This window comes from Exophiala oligosperma (genome assembly GCF_000835515.1).
Source record: "Exophiala oligosperma strain CBS 72588 unplaced genomic scaffold supercont1.5, whole genome shotgun sequence".
Classification (NCBI taxonomy): domain Eukaryota; kingdom Fungi; phylum Ascomycota; class Eurotiomycetes; order Chaetothyriales; family Herpotrichiellaceae; genus Exophiala; species Exophiala oligosperma.
In genome coordinates, this window is record NW_015622822.1 from 341,738 (window position 1) to 358,816 (window position 17,079).

The following is a 17,079-nucleotide window of genomic DNA, read 5'->3' on the forward strand; positions in this document are numbered from 1 at the left end:
GTCTTTTCTTTGATGCGACGCTTTTATTCTCATGTACATTGTCGTGTTCGTAGAGAAGAGTCCCTGGAAGGACAAGTCGTTTCTGCCATGCAAAAGCCCTCAAAAGTCGTGAACAAGGCGTTTCCCAATCGGGTCTAGCTCGTTTTGAGTGCAGCTTCAATTTGACCGTCAATGATCTTGGAAGCTACTCGTACCGCAGGAATTGAATTCATCTCCTTCTGAATCTCCCCTCCTCAAGCTCCCTTTTCGTCACTTACTTTTGAGCTTGACAACCTCTCGATCCCACACAAGATGATGTCCTCAAGGGTCATGCGGCCAGCCTTCGCTGCCGCCCGTCGCACAGCTCCCCGAACAGCTATCCGAACCTACGCTGCTCCTGCAGGTGCCGACACCAAGCCTCCCGTCCCTCTGTTCGGTGTCGATGGAACATATGCGAACGCTTTGGTACGTCACAGTGATATTTCCCTGGAAATGATGGAGCGGGACTTTTGGGGCTGGAACCTCTCGTGGTGATGGTGGTGGTGCACACGAAAGACCAGCCGGGACTATTAGGAACCATTCTACCTATTCTCGTTTTGTCGAAGGAGAGAAAAAGCGAGGGAAAAAAATTGGTTCCCCGAAGAGAGTTTTACAACAAAATGGCTAACAATCATGCTTTGTCTCAAAACAGTACACGGCCGCCGCCAAACAAAACGTGCTCGACCCGACCTCGAAAGCCATCGCCAGCCTTTTCCAGATCCTCAAGTCCGACCCGAAACTGCAGACCATCATCGCGGCACCCACGCTGTCCGATTCCGACAAGTCCCAGATCGTCGCCGAACTCGAGAAGCACACCGGTGGCGTCGACAAGACCGGCACCGTCAAGAACTTTTTGTCCGCCCTGGCCGAGAACAATCGTCTCGGTCTGCTCGAGGGCGTGTGTGAGAAGTTTGGCACCCTGATGAGCGCCGCCAAGGGAGAGGTGGAATTGACCGTCACGAGTGCAAGCGTAAGTCCTTTTCTCCCATCGCGGTCAAACAATTTTTTGGTCCCTCCCAAAGGTTTTCTCGAGGGAGGATCCGTATCAACAATGCTAACACACCGAAACAGAAACTCGACGATAAACTACTCAAGCGTCTCGAAGCAGCCATCGCCAAGTCCGAATACAGCCAAGGCAAGAAGCTCAAGACCGTGACGCATGTCAACCCAGATATCCTCGGCGGTCTCGTGGTCGAAATCGGCGAACGCACCATCGATCTGAGCGTGTCCAGCAAGATCTCCAAGATGAACAAGATGCTCACCGATACCGTGTAAAACAAAAAGAAACAGAAGGAGAAATTTTGGAGATGGGTCACAAGGGGGCCAGCAGAAGTGACTTTGAGTGGACGACATGCCAACAAAATAGATCAGGCGGAGAAATATATTCTCGGTGTGGTTGTTGTGTTCCCCAGCTCATACAGCCAAGGCCCTCTTGTTGGGGGGTACTGCTGGTCTTGTATGGAAGGAGAAGAGGTGATGTGTATATAAAAAAACTCATCAATTCATGCATCATTGAAACCTTGTCCAAGTCAATCAAGTGAACGTGTTTTGATGACAAAAGGACCCAATCACTGACTCTGATAAGTTACCAACTTACGTATTACGCCACTCTCTCTCTCTTTTCCTCTCGCTCGCGGTCTCTTCACCGCTTGCAAAAGAAATCGAATTGCACGAGAAAAAAGTACTCCTTTTGACACTTCGTGGGTAGAGATATGTGTATGCCCTCAAGGTGAAATACTCGCCTCGGACATACGAGATTGATCTTCTCACAAATCTCTGCCTGGGTGGAAACAGTAAGATATCGAAACAAGATCAAAACCAAGTCTTTCTTTATTTGATGAATGATGATCTATACTTGAGATGGTTTGCTAGTCCCTCGACCACCTGGATACCGACTCCGTACGTAAACAGCACCTCTCTTTGCTTTGCTTGCTCCATACGTTTCCGTCTCGTCTTAAATGCAAGACGCGCTCATCCCAAACGACGCTCCTTTTTACTTTGCTCTCGTTGCTTTCTATGCTCCCAATCCCCCCTTTCCTTTCCAATCTGTAATCATCTACCCTCCACCGTCGTGAGCATTACCTCAGTTCCCTCGACCTCACAACTTAGTCCAATTGAGCTTCAAACTCATCCTCGTAGACCGCGACGCTTTCTTCCGTCTTGAGTCGACTGAGTTGCTCCCCGACGTACTTTTCGAAGTGACTGTCGGCGACGCTCTTCCGGCGCTCCTTTTCCAGCTTGTCCTCCTCGCCCCACGCGTCGGAATCCGACATCCCACTGTGGGACGGCACCTTGGGGAAATAGCCGTGTTGTTCGCCTTCGCCACCGTCCTCGGATTTGGCGTCGCCATTGACGCTAGACACAAAGCTCGATCGGTTGCCGATGGACCGGGAGGTCGACGACCGTCGCATCCGCGGGCCGGGGCCGGGGGTACCGACGTAAGTGTTTTTCCGGGTGAGGCCACGGCCGTAGATGTCGTCAAAGTAGTGGGAGGCGGCCGTGGAAGGAGTCCTCGGGGTCTGTGGCAGGCGGCAGTTGATGCCGGTGTCGTGGATCATCTTGGCCATCAGACCCGTCCAGCCGCACTGGTGGGAGGCCCCGAGCCCACGGCCCGTGTCGCCGTCGAAGAACTCAAAGAACCACAGGTAGTCTCTCCAGTGAGGATCAAAGTCGAGCGTGTCGTTGCCCGCGTTGATCGCACGACGACCTTCGTGGTCACGCACCATGAGATGTTGCAGACGATGCTGGATCTCTTCCGCGACGTGGCCCAGGTGCATGTACTCACCAGAGCCGGTCGGGCACTCGACCTGGAAACTGGTGCCGTAGAACATGTAGAACCGGAGCAGAGACTCGACAAGCAAAAAGTTCACCGCCATCCAGATGGGGCCACGCCAATTGGAGTTTCCACCAAAGAGGCCGGAATCCGAGTCACCCGAAACGTAGCTGACACCAAACTTCTGACCATTGACATCCATGCTGTAGGGGTGATTTTCGTGATACTTTGACAAGCTCCGGATGCCGTGATCGGCGAGGAACTCGGTCTCATCGAGCATCCTCTTCAGAATCTTTTCGAGCCTGTCCTTGCTAACCAGCGACAACAACAGGCGCTGATCTTTACCTCTCTTGCGCATGGAGGCGATGTTGCGCTCTGCCACGTCGTGGCGGTTCTCAATGAACCACTCCATCCTACGTTTGAAATTGGGGAATTTGTTGATGAGCTCCGGTTCGAGAGTCAGGACCGCATACAGGGGGATAAGGCCGACCAAGGACCGTACGGGCATCTGCTGCGTCCAAGGCCCACCCCAGGAGATCGCATCGTAGTAGAAGCCGTCTTCATCGTTCCACAAACTCGTCTCCTGTCCGCCCGACCTGAAAGTCATGGCGTCGGATATCAGGATGAAATGCTCAAAGAATTTGGATGCAATGTCTTCGTAGGTACGTCGGTGTTTCGCCAGCTCCAGAGATATGTTGAGCATGCAAAGGCAGTAGAAAGCCATCCACCCCGTACTGTCGGCCTGCTCCAGAACACCACCAGTAGGCAAGGGCTCGGAGCGGTTGAACAAACCGATGTTGTCCAGACCCAGGAAACCACCCTCGAAAACGTTCTTGCCATCGAAGTCTTTGCGGTTCACCCACCACGTAAAGTTGAGCAGCAGTTTCTGGAATACACGTTCGAGAAAGTCGAGATCTTGTCGGCCGTACATTTTTCTTTCAATCTTGAAAGTCCTGAAGACTGACCATGCATGCACGGGCGGGTTGACGTCTCCGAAATTCCACTCATACGCCGGCAGTTGTCCGTTGGGATGCATGTACCACTCTCGGGTAAACAGGTCGAGCTGTTTCTTCGCAAACTCCGGGTCCACCATGGCAAGAGGAATACAGTGGAACGCAGAATCCCATGCGGCAAAGAACGGATACTCCCAGGAGTCGGGCATGGACAAGATATCATCCAAGTACATATGCTTCCAATGCGAGTTTCGGACGTTCTTGCGATTAGGCGGTGGTGGAGGCATATTGGGGTCACCATTGGCCCATTGATCCCAGATAAAGTAGTAATGCTGCTTGCACCATAGCATGCCAGACAGCGCTTGTCTCTGGATGTTCCTCAAATCGTCAGCCATTGGAAGGGGGCTGATGCGGTAGTAAAATTCATCCGCTTCCTGGCGCCTTTGCTCCATGATGTCGTCGAGGAGCTCTTCGTTGAGATAGCCGTCATACTTGCGCGACAATCTAAATCTGACCACAGCACATTCTCCAGGAGGGACACCTTCGCCTTGACCAAAGTCATACCAAGCGGCACATTTTGTTCCTGAACATCGAGGGTTGATGGCACCCTTTTCCTCATCCACAATCCAGCGATGGAAAGCATCCTTGACATAGGGCTGCTTGTTCTTGACTTGATACAGCCGGTCATGGTTGGTGTCGTTCTCCGTAAACATGAGTTGCGGATGGACATCATCAGCCTCTGGCCCACACCCGGGGGACGCAGACAGTTGGAAGAACCGAGTGCCCAGCTTGTGGTGCTTGGACTGGGCAGTCATGGGGCCAACCATGCGCACATTCGGCTTGAGCTTCTCAGGCTCATGGCCCCAAGTCCAAGTATTTCTGAACCACATGTGCGGGATGATGTGAAGAGGTGCGGCCTCCGGACCCCGGTTGTACGCTGTCACACGGAACAGGAGCTCGTCCGGGTCATCCGTCTCTTTACATGTCTCAATAAAGATATCAAAGTAGCGATTGTCCTTGAAGGCATCCGAGTCGATGATGTTGTACTCGCGCTCTTGTTTGCCCCGCTTCGCATTCTCTTCGATCAATTGCTCGTAGGGGAATCTTCTTTGCGGGTATTTGTAGAGGTATTTCATGTACGCTGTATACACACGAGATTAGCGACCCATCCGGACGCAGCATTCTTGGACCAAGACTCACAGTGGGTAGGCGTGTTATCAAGATGGAAGTGTGCCTCCTTGATACTCTCGCCATGATTGCCCTGGGGATTGCTCAGACCGAACAGTCTTTCCTTCAAGTACTCATCCTTCTCGTTCCAAAAGGCAAAGGCAATGTTCTGCAAGCCATGGCTGTCAGAGACCCCGGCAATGCCGTCCTCACCCCATCGATATGCTCTGGACCGGGCTTGCTCGTGAGAGAAGTGACTCCAAGCGTCTCCGTTGTCAGAGTAGTCTTCGCGGACCGTGGCCCACTGCCGCTCAGCAACGTATGGCCCCCATTTCTTCCAGTATTTTGTCCGCTCGCGGTCCTCTTTCAGACGCTTCTCTTCCTCGCAAAGGTATTCGTGGTGATCGACCACGACCATTCTGGACAGTCTCTGGGCGATAAGGACCGGTCTAGGATTAGGAGAATACAAATAAATATAGCTCTATAACGGTCCACACATGGCCCGGAAAAGAAGACCGTATGGTCGAGGGTGAAAATGCGGACTTGAGAAGCGGTCGGTGTACAAAGAGATCGATCAATGGTACTCTCGATCCCGGTCCCGCACCACGGATTAACAAGCGATGAGGCAAGGTCAGTCAGGGAAGTTTCCTCAAAATACAAAGATTTTTGCCGCAGGTGAAGGAATTTTCCAGTTCGAGCCCATGTCGACAGCAAAAGTCAATAAATTCGATCTAGGTTTCCAGGTAGTCGGAGGTGTCAGGTGCCAGGAACATGGGCTGCACCGGCTCTCTCGATTGGGGGGGCAAATGGCGATGAAAGAAAGTTGAGGCATTGGCCGCCGCTTAGCCTGGGGGAGCCGGTCGTTATAGGCGTCAGTGGCTGATGATGGGGGGCATCGATAGGCCCCGACTCCTGGAAAGCTCGTTCCTTGGTCTCACTAACGCCCGCTAGACTCGCTAGTCTAGAGGTGCCAAAAATTGCACATGGCAAATTCTCAACAATTTCATGGTATTTTCCACACCGAAACCAAGAAATTCCAGCCTCGCGACTCCGTATTTAGGCATCCTTCAGAGAGATCTAGGGCCACTTTTAGGTAAGCTTGCCACTAAGTTGTAGACTCCATATACATAGGTATATACCGGCACATTAATCGTAGGAAGCACACGACGGGGTACTTGTTTCTAGGTAAGAATGTGGATGAAAAGGCGGGCGATTGTCACCCAAAGCTACTCACTTTACGCCGTACGGATAATATCTACGGGTACTGCCCATGAGTGTCTCTGATACGGAGTAACAAATGGGCCACAGGGCGCTCCATTCGGATTTCACGACCGACTACGGAGGAGCCCGTTAGGTACGGAGTCATCGTGATTGAGCGCATCTTCGATCTCTAATTCTCTATTCTGGTATTCGAAGAAAGCAAATAATTCTGATACATCTGAAAAAGCTGAAGGGGCTCGAGGTCTAATACAAACACCAGCGCCAGCGCCCAAAATTCCATGTCCAAAGCATCTTGGAAAGCTCGCCAAAAATGCTCTGATAAGATGCACTGATTTATTTGAAAAGAGCCAAAATCTCCTTCATATGTTGTTCTCGCACCTCCTTCTTGCTGAGTTGCTTATGGTTCTGGTTCAGAGACACGTCTGCCAACTGTTGCTTGCGCTTCTGCAACTCGACGATCTTTCTCTCAATGCTATCTTTCATTTGATATCGTTTCACCAAAACTGGCCGCTTCTGCCCGATCCGATAGATCCGATCGACGGCTTGTGCCTCTGCGGCTGGATTCCACATGGGCTCCATGATAAAGGCTCGGGATGCAGCGGTGAGATTGAGTCCTTGCCCTGCCGCTTTGATCGATGCGAGGAGAATTGTGACACTGTCGTCCGACGCCAACGCGTCCATGGCCTTCTTTCGATTGTTTAGCGACATTTTGCCGTCGATCCTCACAAACGAGTGTCCATGGTCTCGCAGCGCAATCTCAATCAGGTCGAGGTGCGAAGTAAATTCGGAGAATACGACACACTTGAGCGGAGGTTCACCAGCAGCTTCCAAAGGCTCACTGTCCTTCTGCATCACCGCAATATCTTGCAGGAGCGCTTTTGTCTTGGTATGTGGCCCGTGGTATGTGTGCGCTGTCGCTTCGTCCTCGTCCTGCGCGATATTGTCGTCGGGGGCTGCATAGATCTCTTGCGCAGTGGATCCACTAAATCCAACATACTGCGCAGCGATTTCTTTGGAGCAGTACGGGCAAGTCACCGGTTCTTTGTCAGGTCTCGTGTCGAAGGTGCTTTTGTCCGCTGCGAAGCATTCTGCACAGATCAAATCGAAGCACGGTAAGACGTAGCAGCGAATGCCTTGCTCATCTTCGAACTCTATTTCCGTTATTCGGCGTTCACATCGTCGACAAAGATCAAGTTCGGCCTCAGTCATGAGATTCAGAGATTCGTAGGCTGTCTGTCTGGAGATAGTAGAGGGCATGTAGTCGTCAAGGTCAATAGCCTCACTTTTACTGATGCCTTTCAGCTTTTCCAGATCCTTCTCCTTCAGCAGATCACGGCCATGGGCACAAATCAGCCGCAGCGTCATGATACCTCGGAGAACATGATGCTGAACTCCGCTGCTCTTCTGCTTCATGTGTGCCAGTTCTTGAATCTGTACATGCGCAATTTCCTTGAAAAAATCGTGCAGTTGTCGCTCTTCTGGAGAGAAATCAAGCAAGTCCACAAAGTCTTTCCTCTCTGGCAAATCGATCTGGTCTCGCAGTCGTCGGAGGGTGAATGAGTCGACAAACACTCGCAAAGCTTTCAAGAAACTCGGGTCTCCAGCTTGCGCGGGACCTCTGATGTACTGGTTAAATCGGGTTGGCGTATCGTATGGATAGAGCCGTAAAAACCTGGTCAGCGACCCTAGATCGTCCAAACGATTTTGAATCGGTGTTCCTGTCAGGCACCATCGACGCTCGGCCTCTAGGCTGTAGATGGCTTGAGATTGCTGAGCTTTGTGTTCTCGGATCGTGTGGGCCTCGTCCAATATGATTCTGAACCACTTCAGCTGTTTCAGTGGAGTGACACCAGTGGCACCCCTGCCCGAGAACTCGGAGGCCACAACCCCGTAGGTGGCGATGATGATGTCGAACTTTGACAACTTGTACGGGTTCCGTTCTCGATTTGGACCATGATAGACGTAATAAGACACAGCATCCGAATCCATATGCGCCGCAATTTGGTCCTCCCAATTCTTGACCGTACTTGTAGGACAGACAATCAATGTTGCCTGAGTGTTCGCCAGAAGCACGTTTTGATCATCTCGAACGATCTTCTCCTTGCTGAATTCCATCGCCTCGTCTAGCGTGCTCGCTATCAGTGACAAGGCCTCCAAAGTCTTTCCGAGACCCATGACATCGGCGAGCAGTCCTCCAAAGACTTGATCCGGCTCGTCTTTTACTGAGATTCCACTGACAACCTCGCGATAGACCGTGGCACCAATCTTAGTGGTCACCCGTCTCCACAAAGAAGAATTGTCCGACTCATCAGTCCCGAATGTTCTCGCTTTCTCATGGCGGAGCATGAACGTGAGCGCCTGTTTTTGATGGCTTAACAAAGGAGTTGTAATGACCGACGAGGGCGGGTCGCTCTCTTCCAAAGCACTTCCGGCATGCGCAAATGAGTCAAAGAGCTTCGATACGGCTTCTGTTGCTTCTTCCAGAGTACGGGCATCGGAAAGAATAGGAGTGTGTCCGGTCTTTCTGGTAATCTGAGGTAGGAGATCCTTCTTCTGGTGTGGATTGACGATTGGGATACCAGGCTCAGGAGCCATTGGTGGGCGAAACCAAAAGTTATGTTGTCCAAAGTGTCGTCCGATTTTTGCGACATCCCTTCTTCGCCCGTAGACATTTACGACCATTTTCAGAAACTCGGAGCATTCGACGTGAGGCCACTCGTTTGGCTTCTTACGGCGATTGATGAGCCTCGCCTGCGTTCGAACTCCTGGCAGACCGTCCAATACTGGGGCCAGGGCAGCGGCAAAGTCGGCGTTTACCTTACCGAACACGACGCCCCATGGATCCGAAACTTCAATGATGGTATCGTTTGATCGTGTTCGCAAAAGAGTACATTTCATGACCGGCCATTCCTTGTCTCCCTGAAAAGTCGAAATATTCTTGGGTTTGGGAATGCGGTGTGCGTGTACGTTGGTCGAGAAATGACCGTAGCAAACTTCTTCGTCATCCACGGTTCTGGAAGAGACAATCTCAATGTCATCGTCTTCATCGCCGTCGTCGTCGTTGGTGAGGTCGACTAGAGATTTCAATGTATTCTCGGCAGACTTTTCAGGATCGGGACGCATGTATCCGCCAACGATGCCACTGCTGGGATGATGTGCATAGCTCAAGGCCTTTTTTGACTCGGTGCTCTCAGAGCTGGGACTTGGCTTCACCTTCTTCCGGGGATGACCGACTCGGGATTCCACGCCATGCACAGCCTCTAACAGAGACCGAGGACCGCTATGCTGGCGATTCAACCCAGGAGTATGTGAGGGGTGTGGATGCGTATTGTCATGGTCTGCACCACTGTACGGCATTGGTCGGCCCGCATTCAGGCTTGAAATCTGAGACCGCTTAGGCTGGAGGAGTGAGCGTGGATCCAGCAATGTCCGAGCTTCCGAATATCCTGGCGGAGTATGTGGTAAGATTGAGTTTGTGCGTATTGCATCAGCCTGATTGAGAGGTAGAGCGGCCTGGTGCTTCGGAGGCATGTTGTCAGTCGATGAAACGTTGGCTGCCAGGTATCAGAAGTCAATTCCAGAGAAGTCCTAGTGAAGGAACAAGCACAACACTTGAAGAGGCTCGAATATGATGTGGGTAAGGTAAGGCTGAAAGTCAAGAAACAATGGATGGGCGACTGGTTTGTTACCTTCTGGTTTTGATTTCTTCTTTATCGACTTGGGGTCAAGCAGCATACGCGCATTGGCAGCCATGATTTGTTGTGAACAGGGCGATGTAGTTAGCGCCACGAAGGGACGTGTGAGTGATTCATGAGCACTCGTCTGTAGTGAAGAGGTGGCGAATCATGATGGTCGAGAATACCTGGCAGTAAACTTCAGACGAAAGTACATCCGAAATGGGATCAGTAATCTTCAATGAGACGCTTAGCGACGGTGTCATGCGTTATGAAAAAATTGAAGTCAAATAATGAGAAGTGAAGAAAAGAAAGGCAAATTAACGCTTTCGAATGCCAATTCATTATCACATTTCTTCACGGAGGGACGTCGATAAACTCGTCTCAAATAATGGGGATGTGGCGTTGAATCCCACCCCTCAGCCTCGCGCTAAGGCAACGAGGCTGCAATGAACCGCTAGTAATGCCCATGTGATGCTCCCTTGATGCTCCCAGCAAGAAGGCATCATTAACCAGCCACCGGAACAGTCGAGTTGACCATCTAGATCCACATGATATGCCCCCAGCACTACGTATCTTAGCAGAAGCCACGAAATACCGTGCCGCCCTAGCACACAACAGCCTCACCTCAATGAAGAAAGGACAGGTGAGCAACCCCGTGACAGCTGCATCTGCATAGCGAGTGACATGCCGCCCCAAAAAGACGCAGTACACAAGTTCTTTTGACTTGATTCATTCTGGTGCTCGAGATCCCACCATCCAGTCTTCCTGAGCAAGCCATTCACTCCACGCCCGTTCGGCAGCCTCGATTTCGCCATCAGTTGGATCATACAGTGGCCGTATAAAAGGCACTGTCTCGAGCGGCAGCATGTCGTAGTCACGCTTGACAGATGCCCAACCCCCACTCTTTGCTGCAAAAAGATAATTGCGCCTCTCCTGTTCCCGTTGTGGTCCAATGCCAGGCCGCCAATTATCACCAAAGAATCCATGCAACACCTGAGGAACGTCCATTCCGGTAACGACCAAGCGACGTACGTACGGAATCAACGAGACCGAAGATGCGACTGCTTCCGATTCGGAAGCGCTACCAGATGTCCTCTCCCTTTCTATTTTGGCCTTGCCACTCCGAGAGCCCGTTGTGCTGTAGATCGGATGCGGCTGTCGTTGAAATGGCAGTAGGATGTTGATGAAGGCCGCAAATGCCTGAACAAGTGGTTCATGCTGAGCATGGTCTATGAAATATTTCTGACAGCTTTGGTGCTTTGGGTACCATGCAATTATGTCGAATTGGGGAGTACCCTCTGGTGCTTTGCCGTGGTTTGAAGTCTCGGAGGGGCTGTTGATCCCGGTAAATCTGGCGTCTCGGTTGGATCTTGAGGAGCCTGCCTCTGAAGACGACGATGAGAATTCCATTTTCCGATACGGAGTAATGTGCGTGTGTCTTATGAGACTATGCCCTGATGCGTCCGGAAGACAAGGTGAACAAAGCACACCGATATGCCACCGCACCACAATTTGCCATAAAACCACGATTGTGGCAGTGAGGTGCTTGCATTATGAGAAACGCAACATGGCCAAAAAAAGACTCTCCCTAAAGTTATGAATTGATGTTTGTTATTTCTTGCGCCGTGTGCCTTATGATTGAACTTTCCGTGACGTGGCAGCCGGGTTCTTCTGCACCAAGGAGACACCGCCGGGCGGAACAAAGTTGACAGGTCTGTTTTTCAACCCGATGGTGAATCTCAAATAGTCCCACCCAGGTGCCGTTCAGAATATGATAAAACTGTGACAAGACAGATGGTGGCAGCGAACCTCCCGAGGCCTGGAGAGGTGCGTCAGATTGATGTAGTCTGATTTGACTGCCTGGGCAAAGGTCGGGGAGGCGATTCGATCGCGAGGAATAGCCAGCCGGTGTAGCGAGAACCAACAAGTGTGGGTAAGGATATCCGTACGGAGGATGCAAGCCACTCAATCTCATGCCCGTGATATCGACAAGTATTTATTAATTACCTACCTGTACAGTTAACGTTGGGTGTGGTAGGCGAGTTTCCACTGGCGCGCCATTTCCAATAAATAGGCCCTTCCTCGCGTTAGTTATAGCACCAGCCACCGCAGACAACCAACTCATCTTCGATGGCCGTTTCGACTGGGTCAAGGTTAAGCGACCAAACGCACCATTCACTTTGTCTGTTTTTATTCTCATTATTCGTGGTGTGATACAGATCATTCTCGACTCTACATTTACTCAGTTAGCACCATTAATTGCAGTCGCCAGCTCGCCAGCCAAGTACCTAGAGACTACGTTGGGCTATATAACTCGCTCCTCTGTACCTGTATCTCGGGCCACTTGCTTCATGAACCAGAAAAGGTCACACTGACCTCACAATCACGACGACAATCTCCATGAGCCTACAACAAATACCATGGAGGAAAACAGTCGCATCAGCTGTTGGATTGATGCTTCAAGCAATTTGTTGAGCCTTCGGTGGCGTTACAAATCCGCTTCGCACAAAGCATAGCAATCGAGCAGGCCATGGGCAGGCGACTCAATGATTCTTGGAAGCCCACAACGGTGTGGGATTTGTGAAGGGTGAACTGCCTCGAATACCAGCTAATCATCATCGATATTCTCTCGAGCCATCAGTGCAGACTATCTATCTTGTTTGTGCCGACTTGTTCCCACTTCAAATTTTGCAACAAGGAACAATGGCAATAAGACAGACTGTCAAAGCGTACCTGTGCTTATTTTGGTGGTATAGACCACCATCTCTAAGGGTAATTGATGTACTGTAGTTACTTGAGACTTCGCTCCGGATCTCGTGTAGCACCATTAAGCGGCGTGGTTTGGCTATACGCACCCAACACTAGCATTCTTGGTGTGAAAGTCAGCGTACTCGATACACGCAGAAGACTTAAAGTACCTCGTAGGTACGGAGTAGACCTGAGAGAGCACATTGTGACTGAAAACGCATAATCTCCGCTGCCACCAGTGAAGAGAGAGGGTTGACTGCTCCCGCTTACTTCAGCGACTGGCGGTCGACTTTACACGTTGCTGGCCCCCAAGTCAATATGCACAAGGGCCAACCTACTGTACTCCGTAGTCAGCCGTTGATTTCAGACCGCCGCTCTCCCACCGGACCCAGACGACTGGCATTACTCCTAGGCCACGGCGGGTTCGATAGATGCCTTCTGGTGGTGCTTATGCCTAGACACAATCAGGGTCTTGGTGTTGACTGCCCTTTTTCAAGCCGTAGATGATGCAACTTGAGGCTGATCTGACTTGTTTGGGCCACCTCGGAACCTGAACCATGTTGGGAGACCTTGGGAGACACGGGATCTGCTGGAGCGCGCAACGAGTAATTTTATAGCCCATCTTTTGTTGAGGGCTTGATGGCGGAGGCCCAGTCCAAAGCCTAAATGGCACCAGAGGACTTTTTGAATTGCTGACTCAGGTGCAAAAACCCCCTGCTTGCGGTATCATTTCAGTCTCTGAGTGGCGGTTCTCGCATATGTCAATGCACGATCCCTGGTAGACTCGCCCTGCAGGGCCGTGGATAGTTCGCTAGGCCGGTACCAGACTGGGACCTGGATAGACCGTATTCGTAGACTTGGTGCATTTTGGTTTGAGCACAGGGACTCGGAAGATGAGCGGCGTCGCCCAAGGCAAACTGACTAATACGCGACTGCTCGGATGTTGTCGTTCACAGTGTGCACCTCGAGGGACTGTAGAGCTTTAAGGCAGACAGAGTGTCAATAGCCACCGAGAGCGCCTCGGTCCGACTTAACCATCAGTCTGGCAGGTTGGATCATTCTGCACGTCTTTGTGAAGCCGATAACACAATACGAGGTCGATCGTATTCTTGTTGCAACATGTGCTGTTGATAGACAGGGAATTGTGTAATGAGAGCCCTGGACTGCGACCCCTCCACTTTATTTCGGGGAAATCCACGCCGATCGCCTGGAATCCTTCTGTCCTCGCTACCCGTTCCAAAACGGCCATACTCCTCAACAACAACCGTCTTCGTCGACTTCATTCGAGCGTCTCGACCGCTGGCGATTAACCCCTCGATATCTCTGAGAAAGGCGGTTTCACACCGAAGAAATGTCCTCCAACGAGGTGACGACTCCCTGACACCTCTTTTTCTGATCGCCCTCAATTCAATACAAGCCCTCAACAACCTCAGCCTCACTTTCCAATTGCTATTCCCTGATCCTCGCACAAAGACGACCAAAGTACATCTACGTATCCGCTCTGAATTGTGTTGTGGTCGCATTGTGCACGCTTACATTCCCGTCCTTCGATTGAACATTGGTTCGAGTTCGTGCAACTGCGGTATCTTTCCGAGTGGCATCGGTGGCAGCAGTATCCTCAAAGTCAGCTTCTATCAGAACAACCACCCGAGCCATGGATTTCTCATATTTTACTTCTGCCCCCCAACCGTACCAATTCTTTGGACTCTCACACACGCCCAGCAACAACCATGCGCCGACACTGGACGACTTCAATCCTAATGCCTCCAATGTGAGTACCTCTTTGGACGTCGATCTGGCTCCTTTGACAGTCTCACAGGACCAATATGATTCCGCTTTCGCTGCCTTTCAGCAAAATTTCCACTATGACCCCTCCACGTTTCTCGCCCAGCCACATCAACCCAATAACGTATCCCCTCCGCTCGATGTACATCAGGATTCGATGTTATCCATACCTGATGGCGACTCGAAAGGATTCACTGCAACGGTAGCGGAAGTGCCCGCAGAAGAGACAGTTGTTGGCCGAAGTAGCAGTGAAGAGAAGGACTTATTGACACCGCAACAAAACAAGCGGAAGGCGCAGAACCGAGCAGCGTAGGGATTTAATATCGTGTTGCGTATGGCAATGGGATTGCTGATGTAATAAATAGGCAACGCGCATTCAGAGAAAGGAAAGAAAAACACGTAAAGGACCTCGAAGCCAGACTTTCCACTTTGCAGCGCCAATCGATGACTTTGAATGGCGAGAATGAAAGGCTACGTCGGGAACTGGCCAAAGTCGCAACCGAGAACGAAATCTTGCGAGCTACGTCTGGTTCTGCGTCCAACGGGCCCACACCGTTCATGGAAGAGCCCGATGCTTTGGTCGGTCCCATGCGTTTCGTACCGACAGATCTACCTGCAAAGCCACGCTCCTCGCCCAGTAGCATGGCCTCTGGAGCTGAGCCGTTCTCCAAATACGCACATTTCGGCACGATGAGGACCATCACCATCGATGACGAGACTGGCGAACAACTACTCGGCGCTGGTGCAACCTGGGATTATATCCAGGCGCACGAGTTGTTCCGGAAGGGTCTGGTTGATGTAGGCGATGTATGTGAACGATTGAAGAAGATGGCCAGGTGTGATGGCCAAGGGCCAATCTTTTTGGAGAGCGATGTTAGGCAGGCGATTAGCGAGAGTGCAGTCGCAGGTGGTCGGGACGAGTTGATTTGAATTTATTTGGCTCCCTATGCAGGGAGTCTGCTGATTTGTTGGTTCACCATGGCTTTGTGGGATATCTAGTACTGGAATTTTGATTTAAGCGAGGCGTCATGGTGCACTTTACATCAACAAATATTTTGAATTAGGAGGACTTGTTTGAGCTCTTTTGACTGAAGGGTCCTATCTTTGTCGTCGAGAGGCTGCTTTGTGTCCCATGACGGGATCGACAACTTGAGAGCCTCTTCAATGCTTGAGAATCTTTTTTGAGTCCAAGGTTGATGCTCTGGATCAGAGTGTCTACACGACACTATCATTTCATGATGCTCAGGCAAACTCGAAAATAAACATATTTTCTACAGGCGACACGGCTCTACCTCGAACCGCAGCCGCATATGCAGCATCGGCTGGTTCGAGTGTCATTTGCTACCCGAACAAGCGAGAGCCGACGGCAGCGTATCAAGCTGGCTAGAGACTAGGATGCGTTGACTGTTTTCTCGACACTGCCAGTTTGATCGACACTCGGACCAGAGCAGAGAAGTCTGTCTCGCGAGGGCCCTTGAAGACTGACGGAAGTTATATACCAGAAGACTGGCAGACTACAGGCGGAATCGATCATATCCTTTGAGCGGTCCGTTGTCATCTCGACCTAGCATTTTAGCAGCAGCCTGCGGAATTGAGCTGTGCAAATTTTGAGAGTGCTTGGTGGTCGAATACTGAGCTTCGCGGAGAAACTTAGGGACTGTAAGGGTTCGTAGAGAGTGGTTTTGGTCCGTATAGCTTGACCGATCTAAAATTTCGTCGCTAGTCCCAATCATCATCATCACCATCATCATCTATGGGTTTTTTGTTGCCGCCGAGCTCTTCCTCACTATCTTTTCGCTTAAGGCGCATGTCGTTCTCGTTGATCGCGCCAACGTCCACGAGAAGCTGCTCGATGTTGCGAAGATTCGTCCGTGGTCCGTTCAACTGTGCCAGGGTTATAACCTGCCTCCTGATATCACCGTCCTTGTAGATCAGAATTGTTGGTGTGTTGCGTTCAGGGTAACCTTCGATACACAGGTCGGCTCTTATCTGGCAGAATTTGATATCGCCATACTTTGCCGCTGCTTGACGCCAGACTTCAGTCAAAACTCGGGACTCGACATTCGTTCCAAGCGAAGACGTCAAGTTGACAAGTACAAATGCATTGGCACTCTCGTCCGTGACGTCTCGCGCATAGTCGGGCTTCTGAAGTGGATAGACTTGACCATAGACACTTTTCTTCTGAAGAGTTGAGAGTTCGGCGAGGCGACGTTGCCGGTACTGCTCCAAAAATGCCTCGTCCTCTTCATCCTCCAGGTCGGCGAGTTCATCTAAGTCTTTATCCTCGAGCCGATTCTCGTGGGCTTTGCGTGTAGCCTCGAGAAGAGCTTCTTGAATGATTGGCTCTGGATCTTTTGGCTTCTCTGGGATGATGCCATGTTTGCGGAGAATATCATTCCTGTCATCAAAGTATGAACATGAATCTTTGCTTGCAACAGGGCGGGTAGACACAGGGCAGATGTATTTCGCTTACCATTCTGTATCGGCATTCGGGTCATCAACTGGCACATTGACTGGCATATCCATGTTGAAGAGAGATATGGAGTGATCGCAGCACCTTCAAATTTTCATCCTGACCTCCAACTAGGTGTCGAATTTTGTCTAGGCACCAATGATCTGGGATGAAGTGAAGGATCTGAAGCGTCGTCAATGTGACAAGACACGCTACAGCCACAGTGGCTTTCAAGTGTGGCGCACAACGCGCACTCCACAAGAATTTGGCTTCGGCGAGGACACT

General features: G+C 51.0%; 6 protein-coding genes across 6 annotated transcripts; 2 read left to right on the forward strand and 4 right to left on the reverse strand.

Annotated features, from left to right (window-relative positions):
* The first annotated feature begins 196 nt into the window (after positions 1 to 196).
* PV06_05514 (ATP synthase F1, delta subunit) lies at positions 197 to 1,729 on the forward strand. Its single transcript, XM_016406530.1, has 3 exons — positions 197 to 444; positions 671 to 988; positions 1,090 to 1,729. Exons 1-3 carry the CDS (start codon positions 292 to 294, stop codon positions 1,291 to 1,293), a joined length of 675 nt encoding a protein of 224 aa, XP_016262134.1. The 5' UTR covers positions 197 to 291; the 3' UTR covers positions 1,294 to 1,729.
* Positions 1,730 to 1,837: 108 nt separating this feature from the next.
* On the reverse strand, positions 1,838 to 5,609 carry PV06_05515 (uncharacterized protein). The gene is made up of 2 exons (XM_016406531.1): positions 4,945 to 5,609; positions 1,838 to 4,885 (listed from the first exon to the last, which is right to left on the reverse strand). The coding sequence occupies exons 1-2, from the start codon at positions 5,327 to 5,329 to the stop codon at positions 2,124 to 2,126; spliced, it is 3,147 nt and encodes a 1,048-aa protein (XP_016262135.1). The 5' UTR covers positions 5,330 to 5,609; the 3' UTR covers positions 1,838 to 2,123.
* A 687-nt stretch (positions 5,610 to 6,296) lies between these two features.
* PV06_05516 (uncharacterized protein) lies at positions 6,297 to 10,127 on the reverse strand. Its single transcript, XM_016406532.1, has 2 exons — positions 9,822 to 10,127; positions 6,297 to 9,686 (listed from the first exon to the last, which is right to left on the reverse strand). Exons 1-2 carry the CDS (start codon positions 9,883 to 9,885, stop codon positions 6,466 to 6,468), a joined length of 3,285 nt encoding a protein of 1,094 aa, XP_016262136.1. The 5' UTR covers positions 9,886 to 10,127; the 3' UTR covers positions 6,297 to 6,465.
* PV06_05517 (uncharacterized protein) lies at positions 10,127 to 11,907 on the reverse strand. The gene has a single exon (XM_016406533.1). The coding sequence runs from the start codon at positions 11,217 to 11,219 to the stop codon at positions 10,539 to 10,541; it is 681 nt and encodes a 226-aa protein (XP_016262137.1). The 5' UTR covers positions 11,220 to 11,907; the 3' UTR covers positions 10,127 to 10,538.
* A 1,679-nt stretch (positions 11,908 to 13,586) lies between these two features.
* Positions 13,587 to 16,094, forward strand: PV06_05518 (uncharacterized protein). Its single transcript, XM_016406534.1, has 3 exons — positions 13,587 to 14,328; positions 14,377 to 14,651; positions 14,708 to 16,094. Exons 1-3 carry the CDS (start codon positions 14,212 to 14,214, stop codon positions 15,270 to 15,272), a joined length of 957 nt encoding a protein of 318 aa, XP_016262138.1. The 5' UTR covers positions 13,587 to 14,211; the 3' UTR covers positions 15,273 to 16,094.
* Positions 15,390 to 16,974, reverse strand: PV06_05519 (uncharacterized protein). The gene is made up of 2 exons (XM_016406535.1): positions 16,816 to 16,974; positions 15,390 to 16,740 (listed from the first exon to the last, which is right to left on the reverse strand). Exons 1-2 carry the CDS (start codon positions 16,866 to 16,868, stop codon positions 16,062 to 16,064), a joined length of 732 nt encoding a protein of 243 aa, XP_016262139.1. The 5' UTR covers positions 16,869 to 16,974; the 3' UTR covers positions 15,390 to 16,061.
* Positions 16,975 to 17,079: the final 105 nt, after the last annotated feature.